At 32.8% G+C, this 23,130-nt stretch overlaps 1 protein-coding gene across 1 annotated transcript; it reads right to left on the bottom strand.

Annotated features, from left to right (window-relative positions):
- Positions 1–11,541: 11,541 nt before the first annotated feature.
- On the bottom strand, positions 11,542–21,157 carry LOC139860257 (shikimate O-hydroxycinnamoyltransferase-like). The gene is made up of 3 exons (XM_071849026.1): positions 21,146–21,157; positions 20,738–20,896; positions 11,542–12,285 (listed from the first exon to the last, which is right to left on the bottom strand). The coding sequence occupies exons 1-3, from the start codon at positions 21,155–21,157 to the stop codon at positions 11,542–11,544; spliced, it is 915 nt and encodes a 304-aa protein (XP_071705127.1).
- Between the last annotated feature and the right edge of the window lie 1,973 nt (positions 21,158–23,130).

Genomic DNA, 23,130 nt, shown 5'->3' with positions numbered 1-23,130 from the left:
TTGCTTGTGCTTGTCAAGAAGGATGGTGGTCTGTGTGTATGCACTTGTCTATATATATATATATGATATACATATAAGTGTATATGGACAATAATAATAAGAAAGTAATATTATAATAATAATTTATTATATTCAAAGAAGAATAAAACATGAAAGTGAATTGACGTGAAACAGAAATCTAAAAGTGTGAAATAGTTAGCAGGGTGTTTGTCATATTATCAATTCACGGACGTACATTAATCTCAATTATGTTTGATTCCATTTTTCGTTTACAAATAAAGCAAGATCAATAACTTTAATAATAATATTATAATATAATTTAAAATATAAACGTGCATCTAATTAAATATCTTACTGACAGTTTTATTAGGAATAGTATTTTGTAGTCCGTTGATAATCAGTGGCGGATAAAAGTCTTCGGAAAATCCCAAATTTTTTCAATAAATGTCTTTATTTATTTTAGTCATAAAAATATTTATTATTTGTTTAAAAATTTTAAATAAAAATTAAATTATCTGTCTGCGCCCCATCCCGGGTAAAATATAAAAAGTTCTAAAATTTAACAAATAGCTCCTAAATATATTTTTAATAAGCCTGTAATTGATATAACTCATTTTCGGATCACCGTTTATTTTAAAATCACATAAGTTCAAATTAAACTTCTCTAAATAATAATCGAAACGTCCAACGAGTATTAGAATCATTAAATAATTATATATAATTTACTCTATATATATATATATATATATATATATATATATATATATATATATATATATATATATATATATATATATATATATATATATATATGTGTGTGTGTGTGTGTGTGTGTGTGTGTGTGTGTGTGTATGTATCATTAAATAATTATATTTAATATACTATATATATATATATATATAGATTTATTTTTAATAATAATTTAATTATATCGTATATTATTATTTTAAGTTATTATATATACATATATTTATATTTATATTTATATGTTTACACATTTATTTACAAATAATGGTTCGTGAATCGTCGGAAATGGTCGAAGGTCAATTGAATATATGAAACAGTTCAAAAATTTTGAGACTTGACCTAACAGACTTTGTTCATCGTGTCAAAAATATTAAATCGTATCGAGAGTTTGGTTTAAAATTAGTCGAAATATTCCGGATCGTCACAGTACCTATCCGTTAAAGAAAGTTCATCCCGAAATTTGATCGAGGTCGTCATGGCTAATAATAGAAATTTTTTCATGACGAATATGAGTTGATAAAATAGAATTTTATCACCGTTGCGTAATATAGATAAGGTAATTCGATTATTCGAAGAGTACGAGTGAAGCTATCACAAAAGAGTGAAATGAAGAAATAGCGATTCGTCTTGACTTTTGACGTAGTCACAGTTGATTTCTGGAATTCAAGGAATTTAGAGAAAATCTTCGAAATCTATATAAGATTTGATTCTTCGGTAATCAAGGAAATTAGGATCCTCTTTAATTAAATGCGGTAATCTGTCTTGATTGCTATGTCTGATATTTCACTATAAATTCACCTCTTCCGATCCATTATTTTTACCACTCCTATACTTTCTTCCTCAATTCATACTTCCAAAAGATTGTGAAAATACTTAATCCAGTTCTGATCCTTGACCTCATTTTGACTATCGCATCTATCATTCTCCTTTTTCATCTATCACCCGAGGAATCTGTTTACTTCTACTATTACCTCGGGTTATAGTATTTCTAATTCTCCAGTGTCTTTATCATGTTATTCGCATAGATATTCACGGTTTGTAATTTCTCGTTTGATGTTGCTCATATTATTATTTATACTTTGAAGCTCCATGCTTTTGTTTATCTTCCTGCCTCTAAGTAAAGCGGTCAAGACGTCTCGGATTTTTAGATTAAATCTTTGAATTTCGAATGATCATGGCTAATGTTCTAAGAAATAAATGGTAATAGCACGATCTGATTTGTTAAATTCCCAGAAATCACAGGAAAGATAAAAATATCAAGAAAATATGTTCTTGATATGTTTAGAGGTTAAATAGAATGAAAGAGTTATGTAACATGGTACATGATGAGGGTATGCATTACTGTGAACCATCATCAAGTTCCATTAGAAACTCAGCATGACTTACCGTAATATAACCACGTTGGTCGGGCATCATTATATTATACTAACTCATTCTTCAGTTCCCAACACTTCTCCAGAAATCATTCATAATTTAAACTCAAATTTTACAGAAGGATAGAAACTAAAACAGTTTCTTTTATGATGTAACATAGATAGTACGAGGAGACAAATAATTTCAGACAAAGATATTTATGAAGGTATCTTCAGAAATATCGAAGATATTTATAATGAAAGATACAATGGTATCTTAGAATTTTAAGATCAGAAGATGATGAAGAAATTTGTCCACAAGGATTTAGAATAAGTAGGAGCAAGATCTTTGTTTAAAGGTTTCAGCAGATACAGAATCATCTGTATTTGTTAAGTACAGGTTTAGGCTTTGTGATTTGTCCACAGTCTCCTTCATGGTTTTCTTAATCCGTTTTCCAGTACCAATTTTCTATTGAGTGTTTCCAACACTCCATTCTTTATCATCAAACTTTCGGCCATTAAGACCATCTACAGTTTTGCTGCTTCATCAGCATTCAAAGTTATCATAACGGAATCATTGGTTATCAATCCGAGGTGTTTCAAGAATTTCGAAGGATTTGAACACAGATTGAAATCGTCAAGATACAAAAGATTGATAAAGATGAAATCAAGTGGCAAACTTGAAGAAATGTTTAACTGTAGAAGATGTAACTTATTAACGATATTTTAAATCAAAATGTGTTATAATTAATATTTCCTACTCTTTTAATACTTTTTAATTGTCCAAGGTTAGTAGTCCAATGTTAGTAGTCCAATGTTAGTAGTCCAATATCCAATAGTCCAATAGTTCAATATATAATCTAGTTAATCAAGGTTATATTATATTGTCTCGGGATTAACAAAGACTAGTATATTATGACAATATTTAAATGACGATATTTAAAATTGCGAGTATTAAAATTGCGATAATTAATTGCGATAATTAAAATGACAATAAATAAAATGTAATAAGGAAAGAGTAATAATGGGTACAGGAACAGTTAGCTAGGATTTGGTTAGTGTAGATTTAAAATTTTACGTAGTTAATTAATTGGAAACTAATAAATTTTTATTTTGTCCATTATTTTCTTCATTATGCCACTTGTCAAATCTTGACTTGGATTCTGATTGGTAAAATTTCAGATATGAGATTGAATTGGAATGAAAATGGTTATCCTTTGGTGAACTGATATGTATATCTGTAGTTGTAAAGAGTATAGTTAATGACTGTTGAATCAGAATTGAAGATTGTACAGTGTAACATATTAATGTGAAATCTAAATGTTTCTTGGGTATTACCTACCTGTTAAAATATTTTCACCATTAACAGTTTGTACAAAAGAATTTTTAATTACAATCTTTATGAAAATATACTTACATATATATTTTTTCAGATGTAATCATGGATTTAATGAGTCAATGTGATATTAAACTCATATGATTTACGGTTAAAACTATGATACATATTCTATAAAACATTAGAGATTACATAATCGTCATGTAGAACGAAGATAATCGATGTAGAACGATATGAAGAACGAAGATTATGCTCGAGGTATAGATTGTGATGTTGAGGCATGTGATGTTGAGGCTTGTGGTGCGGATGTTGTGGGTGGTACTATTGATGTCGGTGATTCCGCTGGTTCTTGTATTCTTTGCACCATATTCTCCAAGGTCACTACTCGAGTGCGAAGCTCGTTGATTTCTTTTATCACTCCGGAATAATTGGTGGTTTGAACAAGCGGATGAATAAGGTTTAGAATTGAAGATATTATGTAATCGTTGCGAGCTATTCTGGAAATGAGAGTGAAAATGGTGTTTTGGACTGGTTCGTCGGTAAGTACTTCACGTTCTTCGCCAAGAGGTGAATTTGGTTGGTGAAAAGGATCGCCTTCTCCATTGGTTAAGTCGACTACGAACCCATCCTGAATTCATCCAGAATTGATGATGGCTAATTGGTTGAACCATTCCGGTTACACTGCCTCAGGAGCTCAGGTAGAATTTTATATCAGAAGAGCTATCGGAATATGAGGAATTTGAACTAGTTGCAAGTCCCATCTTATACTATCAAGAAAATGATTTTTGATATGTAATGATTTTCGGATATCGGATGATATTCTAATTACATAGAATACCTAATACCTATATATAGTACAGAAGATCCCATAGATTGTGGAGGGAATTAAGGAAACGTGTCAGATAAGGTCTAATGTGATGGAATATGAATTCGTCTGTACACCATCTATGCAATAATTGCAATAAGACGTGTCGAGACTGAAAATGATAAGTAGATATTTTTCGACAAGGAATGATATGCAAAACTTTTGACATGCAGACAAGGTCAAAGTCTAGACTCATTAATTATCCTAACAACTACTAGGTCGAAGTCCAGACTCACTAGTGCATCCTAACAACTATCAGTTAGACACACTAATGCAAGACCTGGTTCGCTAAGACCATTGCTCTGATACCACCTATAACGACCCGTCCTAATCCACCTGGACGAAGTCTTCAACATATGGTCCCATTGCGAGGTTCTGACCACTATATGCCATGAACGACTCCATGTAATATCTTTAAAATGAGCAAATGCACAGCGGAAGATTTCTTTTAGACCTGAGAATTAACATATTTTAAACATGTCAACCAAATGGTTGGTGAGTTCATAGGTTTTTCGTAAACAATAAAATTTAGTGATTTTGATAGACCACAAGATTTAAATGTGCATGGTACAAATGGGCTCGAGTCCTACACCCACCTGTAATGTACATGCGATTTCCTTTAAATACAGTACACATATCTCATGTACGAAATCTTTTTTTCAAAATGCTTAATAACCGTACACATATCTCGTATACAAAATATCATACACATAACCTGTGTATAAAAATCATTCTCTCGATATATAACATTCACTTTGCTTTATTTGCTTGGCTTGGTAACCGTCCTTAACATTTAATGCACATCAATCATATCCCCAAAATAAACAGAACTTTCAGTCTGCAATAATATATAAACCTCGAAGTACTAAACACCACGCCCACAAGCTCTTTCGTCTAGTGAACATTCTGGGTGGGGGTGTTAAACCCGGTAGCTACCTTTAGGATTCGCGTGAATTAGGAGCCATATCCGTTTCCTAATTCTTAGGTTACCAAGCTATAATAATCAAGGGGAAATATTCACATCAGTTAGTGGCAATTATAATGTCCAACTAATTCAATAATAATCAACAGAACTTCCGTCTGTATAATAGTTCATTCGAGGAATGTTTTGCTTGTGTCTATCTCGTCAAACATTTATAAAAGTATCTCATGTATTCTCAGTCCAAATATATAGATTTCAAAGGCATTTAATAAAACAGTTGTAAAAACAGTGCATGTATTCTCAGTCCCAAAAATGTAAAGAGTAAAAAGGGAATCAAATGAAACTCACGATACGATATTTTGTAGAAAAAATATGCGTACGAATGAACTGAACAATTGCAGGGTTGGCCTCGGATTCACGAACCTATATCATTTATATATATATTAACACATATAATTGTAATAGAACGAATTTATATATTATTATTAGTGATATGATTATTATATTAATAAATTATATGTTTCATTAATAAATTAATTAGATATATTTATTTTTATATACATTAAATAGATAATTAATATTTATTACAAAAATATTAATATAGTTATGTTTTATGTCATAAATATATTTTTATATAGAAAATCTTTATTTGATATATTAATAATACTAATAATAAAAATTATAAAAATAATAATAATGATAATACTAATATTAATAATATTAATATTAATAATAATAGTAATAATAATAATAATAATAATAATAATAATAATAATAATAATAATAATAATAATAATAATAATAATAATAATAATAATAATAATAATAATAATAATGATAGTTTTAATAATAATGATAATCTTAATAAAAATGATAATTTTAATAAAATGATAATTTTAATAAAATGATAATTTTCATAATAATGATAAAAATAATAATAATGATAAAAATAATAATAATAATATTAGTAATGATAATAATAATGATAGTTTTAATAATAATAATAATAACAATTGTAATAATTATAATATAATAACAATAATAATACTAATTATAATGATATCAGTAATATTAATAATAATAATATTTAGCAATAACAATAAACATTATATCTTAATTAACAAGTGGAAATTAGGAAGTCCATTAACGTTTAACAAGGAGCCCATGTTTCAATCCAATTTAGGTTTAGTTGGCCCAATTCGTATCCCTTACCTAAATTAATCGATGGGTGTGTGTGAGAGGATTTTGTTCGGCTCAGACAAATGAAGCATCATCAAATAGATCGATCCAGGTTATTGGTTTACAATTCAATCGATCAGAAGTGGGAGAAGGCAGCTGAAACAATTTGCGAACAGAGGAGCAGCAGTCTATAGCAATTGGTGTTCGGTTAGTGTCGTTCGAACTAGAAAAAGAATTAAACACTACAGCGTGTAATCAAATCATCATCATCGATCTAATCATCATCAATTGATTCAAGTAAGTAATCGATTCAATGATATTCTCTTAATTTCTTAAATCCCTCTTTATCTTCTGTATACCTATTTATTCGAATAAGAGCAATAATTTATGTTCTTAGTGGGTTTGATGATAGTAATCGAATAAGATGATGAGGATTTGTGGTGTTCGAGTTTCAGGTGACCTGTAAATCAGAAATGTAGAGTAGTAGCAAATAAATCAATGTTTGATCTTGATTCAAACTGAAACAGAACGGCAGTCTTAGCAATAAGTGGGTTTCATTGTATAGTGACCATCCAGTGGTGTTGGTACAGTTGTGGTGCAGAAACGGGTTGGGGTAGTGGGTTCACAGGTGTAGGCTGAGTCACGTTTTGGATAGTCAAAGGTCCGGTTAAAATATAAGATGTCTGAGAATTTAAAATGGCTGTTTGATTACCAGATTTAGTTTGATCAATGGACTCGCTACTCCAGCTGCTGCAGTTGCAAAGTATTGTACGTAGTTTACGGTTGTGGGTGTTGGATTTCGAGAAGACAGGATGCTGTAGCAAGTAGCAGCTCAAGCAAGTGATGGCAGTTAATATAGTGGTGGTGTTGCAGCAGACACGAAAAATAAAATGATGGTGTTTGGTGCTACAGAAAACTTCTAAATGAATTGTAACAAGTTCGATGGGTTTGTATTGGTGTGGGTGTCGGTTTAGAAATAAACAGGAGTATGTAGCAGTTATTGTTAATGATTCGATTGTGCTGTAAAAACAGAAGTGTGCAAGACAGAAACGTGAGGGTGGTTGTTTAGTGAGGAAGGTGATGGTGGCAATCTGGTAGATGGTGGTAATTAAATGGTGAATGGTAGTGGTTTTGGTGTGGTGATTCTTGTGGGTTGGGTGGCCGATCAGTAGTGATATAGGGGTTGTTCGATGCTAGTTGTAACCGAAGAAAGGCTGTAAACTGTGGTGGTTATGGACAGCTGTTGTGTTCAACAAGAGAAAGAAACGAAAAAAGATATTCATGGTGGTTGTGTGATGGTATCGTGGGGTTAATGGGTTGCTTGTAGTGATTCAAGAAACATAAAATAAAGAAACGGTCGTAGAAACTACAATTGGTGATCGAAGTTAGATGAATAATGGTGTTGGGTTGTCGAATGGTGATGTTCTTGTGTGGTGATGGTGTGGAGTTCAACAAGAAAAAAAACAGGAAAGGTTGCTTGTGCTTGTCAAGAAGGATGGTGGTCTGTGTGTATACACTTGTCTATATATATATATATATGATATACATATAAGTGTATATAGACAATAATAATAAGAAAGTAATATTATTATAATAATAATAATTTATTATATTCAAAGAAGAATAAAACGTGAAAGTGATTTGACGTGAAACAGAAATCTAAAAGTGTGAAATAGTTAGCAGGGTGTTTGTCATATTATCAATTTACGGACGTACAGTAATCTCAATTATGTTTGATTCCATTTTCCGTTTACAAATAAAGCAAGATCAATAACTTTAATAATAATATTATAATATAATTTAAAATATAAACGTGCATCTAATTAAATATCTTACCGATAGTTTTATTAGGAATAGTATTTTGTAGTCCGTTGATAATCAGTGGCTGATAAAAGTCTTCGGAAAAATCCCAAATTTTTTCAATAAATGTCTTTATTTATTTTAGTCATAAAAATGGTTATTATTTGTTTAAAAATTTTAAATAAAAATTAAATTATCTGTCTGCGCTCCATCCCGGGTAAAATATAAAAAGTTCTAAAATTTAACAAATAGCTCCTAAATATATTTTTTATAAACCTGTAATTGATATAACTCATTTTCGAATCACCGTTTATTTTAAAATCACATAAGTTCAAATTAAACTTCTCTAAATAATAATCGAAACGTCCAACGAGTATTAGAATCATTAAATAATTATATATATATATATATATATATATATATATATATATATATATATATATATATATATATATATATATATATATATATATATATATATATATATATATATATATATATATTTAATAACAATTTAATTATATCGTATATTATTATTTTAAGTTATTATATATACATATATTTATATTTATATTTATATTTATATGTTTACACATTTATTTACAAATAATGGTTCGTGAATAGTCGGGAATGGTCGAAGGTCAATTGAATATATGAAACAGTTCAAAATTTTTTAGATTTGACCTAACAGACTTTGTTCATCGTGTCAAAAATATTAAATCGTATCGAGAGTTTGGTTTAAAATTAGTCGAAATTTTTCGGGTCGTCACAGATATTAAATCGATAGAGTCCAGACCTTGTATAAGGTTCATTCGTTCGAAAGCTATCTAGGTGTAATATGTATCAACCGGTTATCTATTCCGCTAAAGGATAATCGTGATTCTTTGAGATTTTATCAATAAAAGAAGGGAGGTGATACTCACATACTTCTTTTTTATCCATACACACTAACTTACTATTATACCCCTTACTTATGATAATGCAGGTTCAATTTCCTATGTAAATTTAGGGATATAATTGTAAGTATTGTGATAAAAAGTGTGTATGGATAAAAAAGGAGTGTGTGAGTATCACCTCCTATAAAAGAATATCATTGAAAATTACATATGTCTCTGATTTAATTGATTGCTAATTATATGCTTAAACTGTTTAATTTACTTAATTAACAAAAAGAATTGTATTCACCCCCTCTCTACAAAATTCCTGTTGTTAAATCGGGACCAACATGACCTTACAAGACAACAATGGAATGCAGAAGCTTAACTCATGCGCAGTTCATGGTTAATGTTTTGTCAACGCCTAGGGACCCAATATTCTATTTGTTTAATCAATTCGAATGTCCAAAGGGGTGTTCCTGCAATTAGCTACCGAAAAAGGAAAGGAGAGTCACGTGATTTCTGCCACAGTTATCGGCTGAGTACAAACATCCTTTGTATCAGTGGACAATAGATCAAGTACACGGTTATTAGGGATCCTATAAATAGTTGAAACCACAATTGTATAAATTAGTGGTGTGGGTATTAAATCGATAGAGTCCAGACCTTGTATAAGCTTCATTCATTCGAACTCTATCTAGGTGTAATCTATACCAATTGGTTATCTATTCCGCCAAAGGATAACCGTGAGTCTTTGAGATTATTTCAATAAAAGAATAATGTTGAAAATTACATTATATGCTTAAACTGATTAATTAACTTAATTGACAAAGAATTGTATTCACCCCCCCCCCCCCACAAACTTTCTGTTATTAAATCGGGATCAACAGTAAAAAAAATAGTGTTTATAAACATTTCGACTAATTCGCCTAAGAAAGTTAGGTTAGGCTAAAACTTAAAATACACGTGGCCGATTTAGATGGTTTAAAGATTACATCTAAATTGCCTAAAACAAGATTTCTCCTAGTTCGCCTTAAAAGGTTAGGTTAGGGCAAATATTTTAAAAAATTGAAATAAGTGGCGAAAGTTTATTATACACGTGAAGTGTTTTAATTGGATACCAAGAGTTTCACCTAATTCGCCTAGCTTTTGGTGAAATATATATCTATTTTTGAAAAAGGGAGTTTGACAATGTTTGTTATTGAGAATGAGAGAGTCAAATGTGATTATATGAGTAAATTTCTCTTTTATAAATGTAAAACAAAAGATAGGTAAGAAGGGTAAAGCTAAAAAGTAAATAAAAAAGTATATGCGCCAGTCACATTTTTTTTTACTATGTATTTTTTTGTGTGTGGACAATAAATATGGGACAGATGGAGTATAAATTATTGTTATTTTTGTCAATGTTAATGTTATTATTATTATTATTATTATTATTATTATTATTATTATTATAAGTATATAAATTGTAAATATTAAATATTATTATTGTATAAATATATGTATTTATATTATATAAAATAAATATATACTTCATCCGACAAAATTCTTTTATCCAAACAAAAATACAGAGTTTAACAATACCATTTATATAGTGTACTTTTTGATTTATCCTTACACTTTACCTACATTATTTGTCTTATGTTCATACGTTAAGGAAAATATAATAATTTTACCTCTTTATTTTTATACATTTACAAATTATAGATACAAAAGTTTACAATTAGTTATAAAAATTTCAAAAAGAGATATCGAATGCAAAGAACCGAAGAGAAAATGAGTAACGAAAGAACTCCATGGCTGTAACTAAACAAAGAACCTGACCATTGTAAATTCCTCACCCTTTGTTGATATAAATAGCTAAAATCATAGCCATTTTGTTAATGTAACTAGCCACAGCTACATAGCAAAAAAAACAATAAACACTCACGTTATCAAATAATATTAGGCATCATAATCATTTTGTTCATTTTGCTAATGTAAATAAATGAAACAAGATCCAAAATTAGAAAACTAAAAAGCAGCTTCAGCATCGCGCTACCCGATCGTTATTACTCCGTATTATAATTTCTGTCATATTTCATCACCAAGACGTATTATTATTAAAATATTTTAGTTTTTTCAACTATATTTCTTTCGTAATTATTCGGCGATGTAGCACTAGTAAATATTCGATTTGATCCTGTTGGTTAATCTCATTTAGTATGTAAGAACATAGAGAGTTTATGGAAAGTGTTTATTGTCACAAAATGCAAACGATACAAATGAGTTCGAAGTGACAAAAGGTTCTTAATGTTAGAGGAGAGTGATATTTGTAGTGCATATTCCCTCCAATTACGTAAGATATTTAAATACAATCTATCACCATCACCACTTAATATTGAATTAACAACCTATAAATTAATTAAGGATATAATATAGTAACAAGACAGCTTGATAAATAACAAAATCAACAGTTACACAATTTATAGTTTAGAAGGCAATAAATAAAACAACTTCTTGAAAATCTCCATGTGTTGAGGTTTCAGCCAAATGACTACGGACAAGCTTCCGTCGTTAACCGGTCCTCGTGACACAAAAGTCGTACCATCTACGGCAGCATCACCAGGTCCCACAAATATAGGCCGGCCCCATCCAAAGTCAACTTCGTAACTCGGGAGGTTAACCCAACTATTTATACCAAGATTAGAGCCTGCAGTAAAACTCTGGACCAAGCTAGCAACCACATCCTTGATATCGTGTTGCACTTCCAAATAGTCGATTGTTGACTTAAGATAATCGTCGTTCATTTTTACTAATGCATCATGGATTATACTTGCTGCATACCAAATCGGATTTGCTTTTATTTCTCCTGCTACTGCTCTAGAAGCAGTCAGAAAACTAACATTCCCGAAAAAACCTGGAGGAAGAGCAGGTTGAAGACGGGCCCGTCCGTCAGTGACAAGGTAGAGCGCGGTTTTCTCATCGTCAGGTAGCCCACGGGCTTCACATACGCACTTCCAAATATGGGCCGAGAGGATTTCAAAGGAACTAAAGTTGATCGTGTTTCCTTCTTTTTTCGAAATTGCTTTCAGTAAGTTAAGTTGTTCTCGTGTTATTTTGAAAATGGAAACCACTATCTCATTTGCTGTGGACACAGGTGATGAGTTGATCAGGGGAGCATTCTTGTAATCAATATGTTCGTACACAGGTCGTGGTGGGTCCCGAGCACGTAGAAGGAGTTGGAGTATGATACCAAAATCATAATAAGCGGAAGCATTTTAAAATTTACAAAATCATACTCCCCAAAGGACCCATGTACAAAACTTTTAGCAAACGAAATTAAATAAACGAACAAGAATAGGTTAGATTACAACCTTTGTAGCCTTTCTCGAAGATTCTAGCTTGTAGAGAACCCAAAGGAGAGCTCCTCTAAACGGTAGACACCCAAAGTTCCAACCTTATTTGATCTATACCTTCTATCTTTCAAAAAACCTTTTCTTCTCTTTTGTTTTAAAGACCACCGAAAGAAAAAAACTTGCAAAGTCTTTTCTATCTTTTTTTCAAATACTATTCTTCCCTTTTGTTTATAAAACCACCGATTGTTTTTAAGGAAAAAATGAAAGGAAGAGAGTGTGAGTCATTTGAGTTAGTCAAAAGATGCAGAGGGTGTGGGGGGACTTTTGAGAATGCATGTATCGGTATTTAATAAAACATAAGCATGCTCTCTTTTTATCTTTTCACATGTGGGTGCACACATGTTCATGTCCAAGTATTGGATAAATAAATAAAATGCAAGCATGTCTTATTTTCTATAATACAGTGGCATGCTTAAGAGATTAATAAATTAGTTATTAATTAATTAATCTCAAAATATATTTAATTTATTAAACCAAAAACAATTGATTAATAAATTAATTCCCGATTAGAAGGTGTATCAAACAATTTACGATTGGCCTTTGTGTGTGACTGAATAGGATAAATGGACTTTATATTATTTAATGTCATGGGCATACCTTCAGAATATATGTACCACGGTCAAATCACGGTTGAACCGTAACCAACCCGAGAACATATTTCCAATAGACTCCCACTTGCACTGACATTAATAATGTCGGTTAGTCTTAAAAGACACACCATGTGTAACAACTAGTCAATTAAGTTACATTCCTATATTTTGATTTATATCAATCATCCTTTTGTTCTAGATATCTATGTGAACGTGTGACATGGTTAAGTGTCAATCATCATCGTTCAAGATTATGTTTCCCGATAGAGATTTGTGGTGATCAAATAGACTGCAATTGCATTAATTCAGTCGTAGCATGGCCATGCATTTAATTCAGCACAAATCAACGAGGGGCCCAGAGATATCGCTTCAACTTGCTTAGAGAAGAAGGAACAAATTGCTTCAACTGTATAGACATCCACCACATCCTATATTTTACCTGATATGCACCCTTATGACTGGCATTTACGCACAGCGTTAAATACAGGTCAAAGTAGAATATAGTTTGTGTCAGGATTCCTCATACATATCCACTCTAGGATAAATGATGTTGCCATCTTAGAGCTTACTTGTGACTTAAAACCATGAAGTAGCGTCTAAGTGTGGTCATTCCAAAACCTTGAATCAACTATCAAGTTTCTCATGAATGTAGTTTCATATAAGCCTATATTACTACACTTCATAGCAGCCTTAATTCAATTCTCTCTTCCGTAGAGAATGACCGACTGTGGAAGTTTATGAAATAATATTCATTGGAAGTTAAAACATGCAAAATGAAACATGGCAATATACAATGAAATGATCGCATCGTGCGCATAATATAATCTCAATATATTAATCATCAGATCAATTGCAACATACATTATTGCCCAATGTTTAAAGTTTCAAACTTAACATAATAAATACAATCAAACTTTATCATCAATGACACGAATGCCAATAGACATGCTATGAGCATCATGCTTAGTCTGTGGCAAAGGCTTGGTGAAGGATCAGCCAAGTTCTTAGTCGTGTCTACTCTACTTAATAATATATCATTATCTGCTACAAGTTGACGGATGTAATGGTACTTTCTGAGTATGTGCCGTGTGCGCTTTTGTGACCTCGGTTCTTGAGCCAAGATAACCGCACTCACATTGTCGCAGAAAATCTCAACAGGATCATGGATTGTAGGAACCACACCTAGATCCCCGATGAATTTCTTTATCCACATGGCCTCTTTAGCAGCTTCATTTACCGCTATATACTCGGCTTCTGTCGTAGAATCAGCAATAGTACTTTGCTTGGAGCTTCTCCAAGTGACGGCTCCACCGTTCAACATAAATACAAATCCTGATTGTGAAGAGCAATCATCTCTATCTGATTGGAAACTAGCGTCCGAGTATCCTTTGACGCTCAGCTCGTCACTCCCACCATAGACCAAGAACATCTCTTTAGTCCTCATAAGATACTTTAGAATGTTCTTGACTGCTATCCAATGAGCTTCGCCAGGGTTGGCCTGATAACGACTAGTCATGCTTAATGCATACGATACGTCAGGCCTAGTGCATATCATGGCATACATGATCGATCCTATAGCTGAAGCATATGGAGTCCGACTCATGGTAGCTGATTCCAAGTCAGAATTAGGACATTGAGACTTGCTCAATATCATTCCAGGGTTCATAGGAACACACCCTTTCTTGGAGTTGTGCATACCGAATTTCTTCAGTATCTTATCTACATATGCACTTTGGCTTAGCCCAATCAATCTCCTTGATCTATCTCGATAGATTCTAATTCCCAAAATGTATGATGCATCTTCCAAATCTTTCATGGAGAAACATTTCCCTAGCTAAGCTTTGACATCTTTCAATGTCGGGATATCGTTTCCCATGAGTAATATGTCATCGACATATAGTACAAGGAAGACTACAACACTCCCACTAGACCTAACATAGACACATGGCTCATCTTCACTTCTGATAAAACCAAATTCTTTGATTTTCTCATTAAAGCAAAGATTCCAGCTACGAGAAGCTTGTTTAAGTCCATAAATGGACTTTTGAAGCTTGCACACACTTTTAGGATACTTAGGATGTACAAAACCCTCAGGCTGTGTCATAAACACATCCTCTGTTAGCTTACCATGAAGAAAAGCTGTTTTTACATCCATTTGCCATATTTCGTAGTCATAAAATGCAGCTATGGCAAGAAGTATTCTAATGGATTTCAACATAGCCACTGGTGAAAAGGTTTCATCGTAGTCTACACCATGTTGTTGCGTGTAACCCTTAGCCACCAGTCTGGCTTTGAATGTGTGTACATTTCCATCCATGTCGATCTTCTTCTTGAAGACCCACTTACACCCAATGGTTTTAATTCCTGGTGTATGATCAATCAAGATCCAGACTTGATTATCATGCATGGATTGAATCTCGTTGTCCATAGCCTCCTTCCATTTGGCAGACTCGGGGCCTGTCATCGCTTCCTGATAGGTAATAGGTTCATCAGAATCTATATTTTCGTCATCACCCTTAAATATGTGTAAACTATATTTCTTTGGTGTTTGACGCACTCTATCAGATCTACGTATGGGTGGTGGCTGTAGGTCAGTTTCTTTCTCAACAGCAGGCTCGTCAACCTCTTGAAGAGAATCAGTCCCAATATCGGTTTCCATGTCGGTTGATTCTTGAATTTCTTCAAGGTCAATTTTGTTCCCACTGGTTTCTTTTGATATGAGATCCTTTTCAAGGAAGACTCCCCTTCGAGACACAAAGACTTTGTTCTCAGTAGGGTTGTAAAACAAATATCCAAAAGAATCAGTTGGGTATCCAACAAATAAACACTTTTCGGATCTGGGTTCAAGTTTATCTTGAGCTTCACGACGAACGTAAGCCTCACAACCCCAGATTCTTAGATATGAGAGAGACACAGCTTTGCCATGCCATATCTCATAAGGTGTTTTAGAAACTTTCTTGGTTGGGATGAGGTTAAGGATCCTTGCGGCAGTTTGTAGGGCATAACCCCAAAAACTGATTGGAAGCTTTGTGCGGCTCATCATGGATCGAACCATATCAAGTAATGTTCGATTCCTCCTTTCAGCCACACCATTATGCTGTGGTGTTCTAGGAGGAGCTAATTGTGAGATTATCCCACAACCCCGTAGATGATCACGAAATTCGTCATTAAGATATTCACCACCTCTATCAGATCGGAGAATCTTAATTCTTTTGTTCAGTTGATTTTCTACTTCGTTTTGGTATGCCTTGAACACTGCCAAAGTTTCAGACTTTTGTTTAATTAAATAAACATAACCATATCTACTGAAGTCATCAGTAAATGTAACGAAGTATCGTTCCTGGTGTCTAGTAGGCGATCTGAACGGACCACACACATCAGTGTGTACCAATCCTAACAGATCCTTAGCCCGTTCACAGTTTCCTGTGAAAGGTGCCTTTGTCATTTTTCCTGATAAGCAAGATTCGCATTCATCATATGATATTATATCAAATGATTCTAGAATTCCATCTGACTGGAGTTTGGCTATGCGTTTCTTGTTTATGTGGCCTAAACGACAATGCCATAGATACGTTTTATCCAAACCATCTTTGGATGAATCAACATTATAGATTGAACTATCATTTAGCTTTGCTGTGGTTTCTAAGATGCCTTTACAAGGACTAGCCTTGAAATAAAACATCCCATTTTTGTGAACAAGTATTGATCTATTATCAAAACTAAAATTAAAACCATCATTAAATAAAGCATCAAAAGATATAATGTTTCTTGCCATTTCGGCACTGTAGCAAACATTAGATAAAACAATACATAAACCAGAATCAAAAGAAAGCTTGTATTCTCCAATCATGTCAACAGAGGCAACATTCTTATTCCCCATGATTAGATTAAGCTCCCCGGTCTTCAGCTTCCTACTTCTTGTGAGTCCCTGCACATTAGTACAAATGTGAGTACCACATCCTGTGTCCAATACCCAGGAATTAGAAATAGTAGTATTGTTTAGTTCAATCATGAACAAACCTGAAGGTACGGCGACTCCCTTAGCCCGTAGTTCATTAAGTTCCTTCAAGTACTTAGTACAATTGCGCCTCCAATGTCCTTTTTCCCCACAATGAAAGCATATTGCTTCTTCAGGAGACTTGGTTTGCGGGATCTTTGAAGTAGAAGAGTTAGCAATGCCCTTAGGTTTGGGTTTGAAGTTGGATGTGTCAACCTTACCCTTGCCCTTGTTCTTGCCCTTTGTTTTGTTTTTCTTCTTCTTGATCCCACTTTCACGAATGGCTAGGACGGTATTTGCGGGTTTAGCTTTGGCCATGTTAGCCTCAGCGGTTTTCAACATGCCATGGAGCTCCATGATTGTTTTCTCCATATTGTTCATATTATAGTTCATAATGAATCCTTCATATGCACTAGTCAGCGAGTTCAGGATAAAATCCGTTGCAAGCTCCTGACTTATGGAAAAACCAAGGCGCTCCAGCCGGTCTATGTACCCTTTCATTTGTAGTACATGGACACTAACGCTACTTCCCGTTGCCATTTTGCAAAATACGAGAGCTTTTACGGTGTCAAACCTTTCTTGCTTTGCTTGTTGTTGGAACATGTCCTTAAGTTGGTTAAGCATGTCATACGACTCTAAGCTCTCCATGCCCTTTTGGAGCTCCGGAGACATGGTTGCCAACATCAAGCATGCTACCTCATTAGACTCGGAACGTCGTTTCTCAAACTCGTCCCTAGTCGCTTGAGTAGCTCTCGATCCGGGTTCTGCCGGTAAGGGTTCCTCAATTGCCCTGATCTTTCCTTCCATCCTAAGAGCAATTCTTAGGTTGCGAAGCCAGTCCATGTAGTTCAAACCCGTAAGCTTGTCCTTTTCGAGGAGCCCTTTAAGGCAGAAATTAGTGATTGATGACGGAGTAGGATTTGTGTTAGTTGCAGACATCTGTCATATTTTTAAAGTAAGTTGTATTAGTTAGTTTGATATGTTTAATCCTTGTTAAGATAATTACCCAAGTGTGTTCAATATTCAAACAATTATAATTAACAAGGCTAAGATCCATATTTCACTTATGGTAACGACGGGTTCGCCGCGGATCGCCAACCATAAGCTATTTAGGTAGGTAACTATATTACCAATTTCATCCATTATGAAATTCTTAGGTTCTGCGGGATTTTAGTGATAATCAATTATTTCACTTGGCATGTTTAATCCCTTCGATGCTAATCCTTCCTCGTGGCGGGTTTGCCGCGAACCACGACTTCAGATTGTAAACCGTCCATGATATATACACGTGAAATCCGGCCCAAGACTCTCGGGTATCGCGAAATTCACCTCACCCTTCCCAACACCCAATTAAAGTCCGGCCCAAGACTCTCGGGTATCGCGAACTCTAACAAGTAGAAGGTTCGGATGTGTGTACTACTCATGGATAGCATAAAGTTTACATTTAAAACGGGTTTTTGTTTTCTTTTAGCAAAAGTAGTTTATACCATTTTAAAACATTTGCTAATTATGTATTGCGTGTTGCGTTTGTTAAACTAATTTTAACCAAACCATTTTATATGATTATTGTCCTTTTGTTTTTAAAACATTTCCTAGCTAGCATGGCATAGACAAATAATAAAACAATAATAATCATGACACGCAAATATCGGTAGTATGCCTCGAGTCCTATGCGTTTTTCCGGTGAGCCAACACACGGAAAAACATGGTCAACTAGGGACATAACCTTGTGTGAGAATTGGCTCCCACTAAAACCGCCATCTCCATTATATGCTCGGATGGGCCGCCTTGTGAACATCGTCTTCTTGATTCCATTCTTGGTTGCATTATCTTACAAAATAAAAAAAAACTATTCTATTTCCTATACTATTACAAATACAATATAAATAGAAAGACGACATGCAAGTCGTTTAATAAATTATTACATTCATCCCGAATAAATAATAAACACGACATGCAAGCCGTTTAATAAATTATTACATTCATCCCGAATAAATAATAAATTAAATCATACAACCAAACATCCACACAAGGGTCTTATTGAGGCAAATACTACCGATTTCATACAACAATCATATACAAAGCAAATGGAGTGCCAAATATCCATTTTTATGAAACATGTTTCGATAAGGATTGATTTAAACAACACTTAATGGCACACAAAATAATCAATCCTTGTTTACATAACTTATGTATGCATGTAAACCCACTTCATATTTTGTAAGTATGGTTTTCATGCCAAAACCATCCAAACAAACATATTAAGTGAATCAAAAGATGTTGGAGATTTATTCACTTTAACCAAGCATAAAGTCTAAAATTAACAATTTTAATTTTCTCATTTCATGTAAAACATGAAAAGAATTCATGTACTTTATTTTCCTAAACATTGAATCTTTAATAATCAACATGCAAGTTACATTTTTTAATTTTCGGAATTAATTTTGGCAGATTCATACATCAACTTTAAATGGTCATATCTTACTCATTTCTAATCCGTTTTCGATGAATTTTTTTTCAAATTTAAGTTCTTTCAGTTATCTTTCAAATGCAATTGGCCTCATACGAAAATATGGAGTTTAAAGTCTCGAAACAGCCCAAGAAAGACAGACTGTTCAAGCTGAAAAAAACTTTTAAAATGAGATTAACCATTTAACATTTTGCCAAAACCCAAGATTCAAATATTATTTAGGAAACATAAAAACACAAATCATGATAATAGTTTTGCATGTTCGTTATGCATAATCATCTCCAAGTATCATGCATACACATTCATCAAAACGATTATCATAAGAAAGGTTTGCTAAAATTTGTACAAGATGGCTCTGATACCACTTGTTGGAGTATGATACCAAAATCATAATAAGCGGAAGCATTTTAAAATTTACAAAATCATACTCCCCAAAAGACCCATGTACAAAACTTTTAGCAAACGAAATTAAATAAACGAACAAGAATAGGTTAGATTACAACCTTTGTAGCCTTTCTCGAAGATTCTAGCTTGTAGAGAACCCAAAGGAGAGCTCCTCTAAACGGTAGACACCCAAAGTTCCAACCTTATTTGATCTATACCTTCTATCTTTCAAAAAACCTTTTCTTCTCTTTTGTTTTAAAGACCACCGAAAGGAAAAAACTTGCAAAGTCTTTTCTATCTTTTTTTCAAATACTATTCTTCCCTTTTGTTTATAAAACCACCGATTGTTTTTAAGGAAAAAATGAAAGGAAGAGAGTGTGAGTCATTTGAGTTAGTTAAAAGATGCAGAGGGTGTGGGGGGACTTTTTGAGAATGCATGTATCGTATTTAATAAAACATAAGCATGCTCTCTTTTTATCTTTTCACATGTGGGTGCACACATGTTCATGTCCAAGTATTGGATAAATAAATAAAATGCAAGCATGTCTTATTTTCTATAATACAGTGGCATGCTTAAGAGATTAATAAATTAGTTATTAATTAATTAATCTCAAAATATATTTAATTTATTAAACCAAAAACAATTGATTAATAAATTAATTCCCGATTAGAAGGTGTATCAAACAATTTACGATTGGCCTTTGTGTGTGACCGAATAGGATAAATGGACTTTATATTATTTAATGTCATGGGCATACCTTCAGAATATATGTACCACGGTCAAATCACGGTTGAACCGTAACCAACCCGAGAACATATTTCTAATAGAAGGGTCCTATCTAGGAAAGGATGTATGGTGAGGTCAAGGCCACGAGCCATATCAGACCATGCCTTGATAAAGTGACCCGCAGATGAAGCATCGGCAACATAATGGTGCATCCCAACACCTAATGAAACTCCACCACATTTAAAGTATGTCACCTGCTCATAGTGGCGGATATTAGGGTCAAATTTTTTTTTCAAAGGCGAAACTACTACTTAAAAGTTATAACTAGCTTTTTACTTTTAATGGGAACCGAGTCAATTATTTATTAAAGCTAATTGCTCATTCAAATTCCATCAAAGTGTTCATTCGGATCCAATTTAAAATTATATAAAATCACAAAATAAAAGACAAATATGAACCGGGAATTCAACTTGAAATATACTGCAACTTTTATAACCAATTACCAAAGGGCTCATTGCCTAACGTACAATATGAGACGAACTATTTAATTAAGATATTGGGGGTTTAAACGTCACTTGAAGTAGTGTGATGTAAATATCTATGGTTGTTATGTGTTACGTTGTAGATTTGCCTTCCAAAAAATAAAAATGAAGATTTATAACCTATTACTTAAAATTATGAGGCTGACAAAAACAATACTATTTCTTAAATTATTTGTTTTTTTTATTTAGTGCTAATAGAATTAAGACGGAGAAAGTATGTTGTTAGTGATTATCCAACCAAAAACATTATATTGAGTGATCAGAAGTAAACATTGTAGTAGAAAGATTGTTTCCATAGGCACATCCGGCCAAAATGTATTAAAATATATAAAAACGAAACAAGCATAAATATAAGAATGCATCAAAAATCAATACAAACCTGATGATGTGTTGTACTAGATTAAGAACTCTTTTCGCTCAACTATTTCTTGTATATCCAATCCAACTGCATGAAAATAGCATTTACATTTTTAGTTATTACAGCTGCAAAAATCATTAGTAGTATTTTTCATTTGAGTCGGATAGCTGTGTGAATGTAAAATATAAACTAAACAAAAACCTTCACTAAAACAGTGAAAATGAATATTGGCTGAAGATCAGAGGTGGTTGATGAGAAAAAATGAATGGTACAATGGTGTTCATATATTATTACCAAATTGAAGTATAATATATAATTTAGGGCATTCATAGCCCGTTGTACACGAAAAGCAAAGAGTTGACATAGTACACAAAATTAAAAAAAAAAAAAAAGAGTTGACATAGTGATTTAGGACTTGATCACAAAATTAAAATATTACGATGAAAGAGTTTTTTTTTTTTTTTAATTAAGGGCCAATGGCCCGAAAAGGTAACATATGTTGTCAAATTTGACAATCAAGGTAACTCCAAAAAAAGATGTCCGAAAAGGATTTTAATTTTAAAAACTTCGGAAAAAAGGTAACATCGTCAAATTCATTAACGATCGTCAGTCAAAATTACACAATTGGTCCCTAAAGTTTGTTAAGAGATTACACCAATAACCTCTTCATCATCTCCAATCCCAAATTGGAGCTTCATCAAAGCTGAATGTAATCTCTTTGAAATCTTCAAACCTCAAAACTGAATCCCAAATTGAAGCTTCATCATCCTATATTCTTAGAATAAAATTTAAAAACAGAGGTGCAATCTTGGTGTTAAATAATCGATAAAGGCTTTTTAATAACTTACCGTCACTTGTTCAATCGATGATGTTGGTGAACGTCTCCTCAATCCTCATCGTAGATCCATTGATTTGTTGATTTGTTAATTTCAGGTACGGATATGAAAAAAGTGTGTTGGTGTTCTTGATTTATTAATTATTATGATAAAAGAAAAATAGAAAATTGAAAGTAACTTTATGCTGTTTACCATGATGTTCTTGGAACATTCATTCTTCTTCCATTTTTTACTGTACACATTTACAGGTAAGTTGATATCAAAAGTTAATTGTGTGTGCTTTTATTTAGGTTCGGTCTTACCAGATACATACGGGGTTTACAAAAAAATTAGGGTATATGTAAAGTAAATGATGTAGATGAAGGTAAATGTTGATTGAATGAAATCCAGATAGGGGTTTCATGAAAAAAAAAAAATAAGTTGCAGCAGTTGATTTTTTGGAGTGAGATGAAGAATGAGAATGAAAATGATGAAGAGGATGATGGGTACAATTTTTAGGAAACTTCAGGGATCAATAGTGTATTTTTTATTAACAATTGTTAATGAATTTGACGAAGATTACCCCAATTTTAAAATTTTTGAACACGTAATCTTTTTCTTGCGCAAAAATTAAATTGGAATCCTTTTCGGGCTTGTGCGAATTGGAGGTTACCTTGATTGTCAAATTGGATAACTTATGTTACCTTTTTGGTTCATTTGCCCTTATTGGCTTCCCATAAAGGATAAGCTTCGGATAATCAAGTCCTCCGAGT

The sequence above is a fragment of the Rutidosis leptorrhynchoides genome, chromosome 7 (genome assembly GCF_046630445.1).
Source record: "Rutidosis leptorrhynchoides isolate AG116_Rl617_1_P2 chromosome 7, CSIRO_AGI_Rlap_v1, whole genome shotgun sequence".
NCBI classification, from domain to species: domain Eukaryota; kingdom Viridiplantae; phylum Streptophyta; class Magnoliopsida; order Asterales; family Asteraceae; genus Rutidosis; species Rutidosis leptorrhynchoides.
This window is presented reverse-complemented; position numbering and strand designations above follow the sequence as displayed.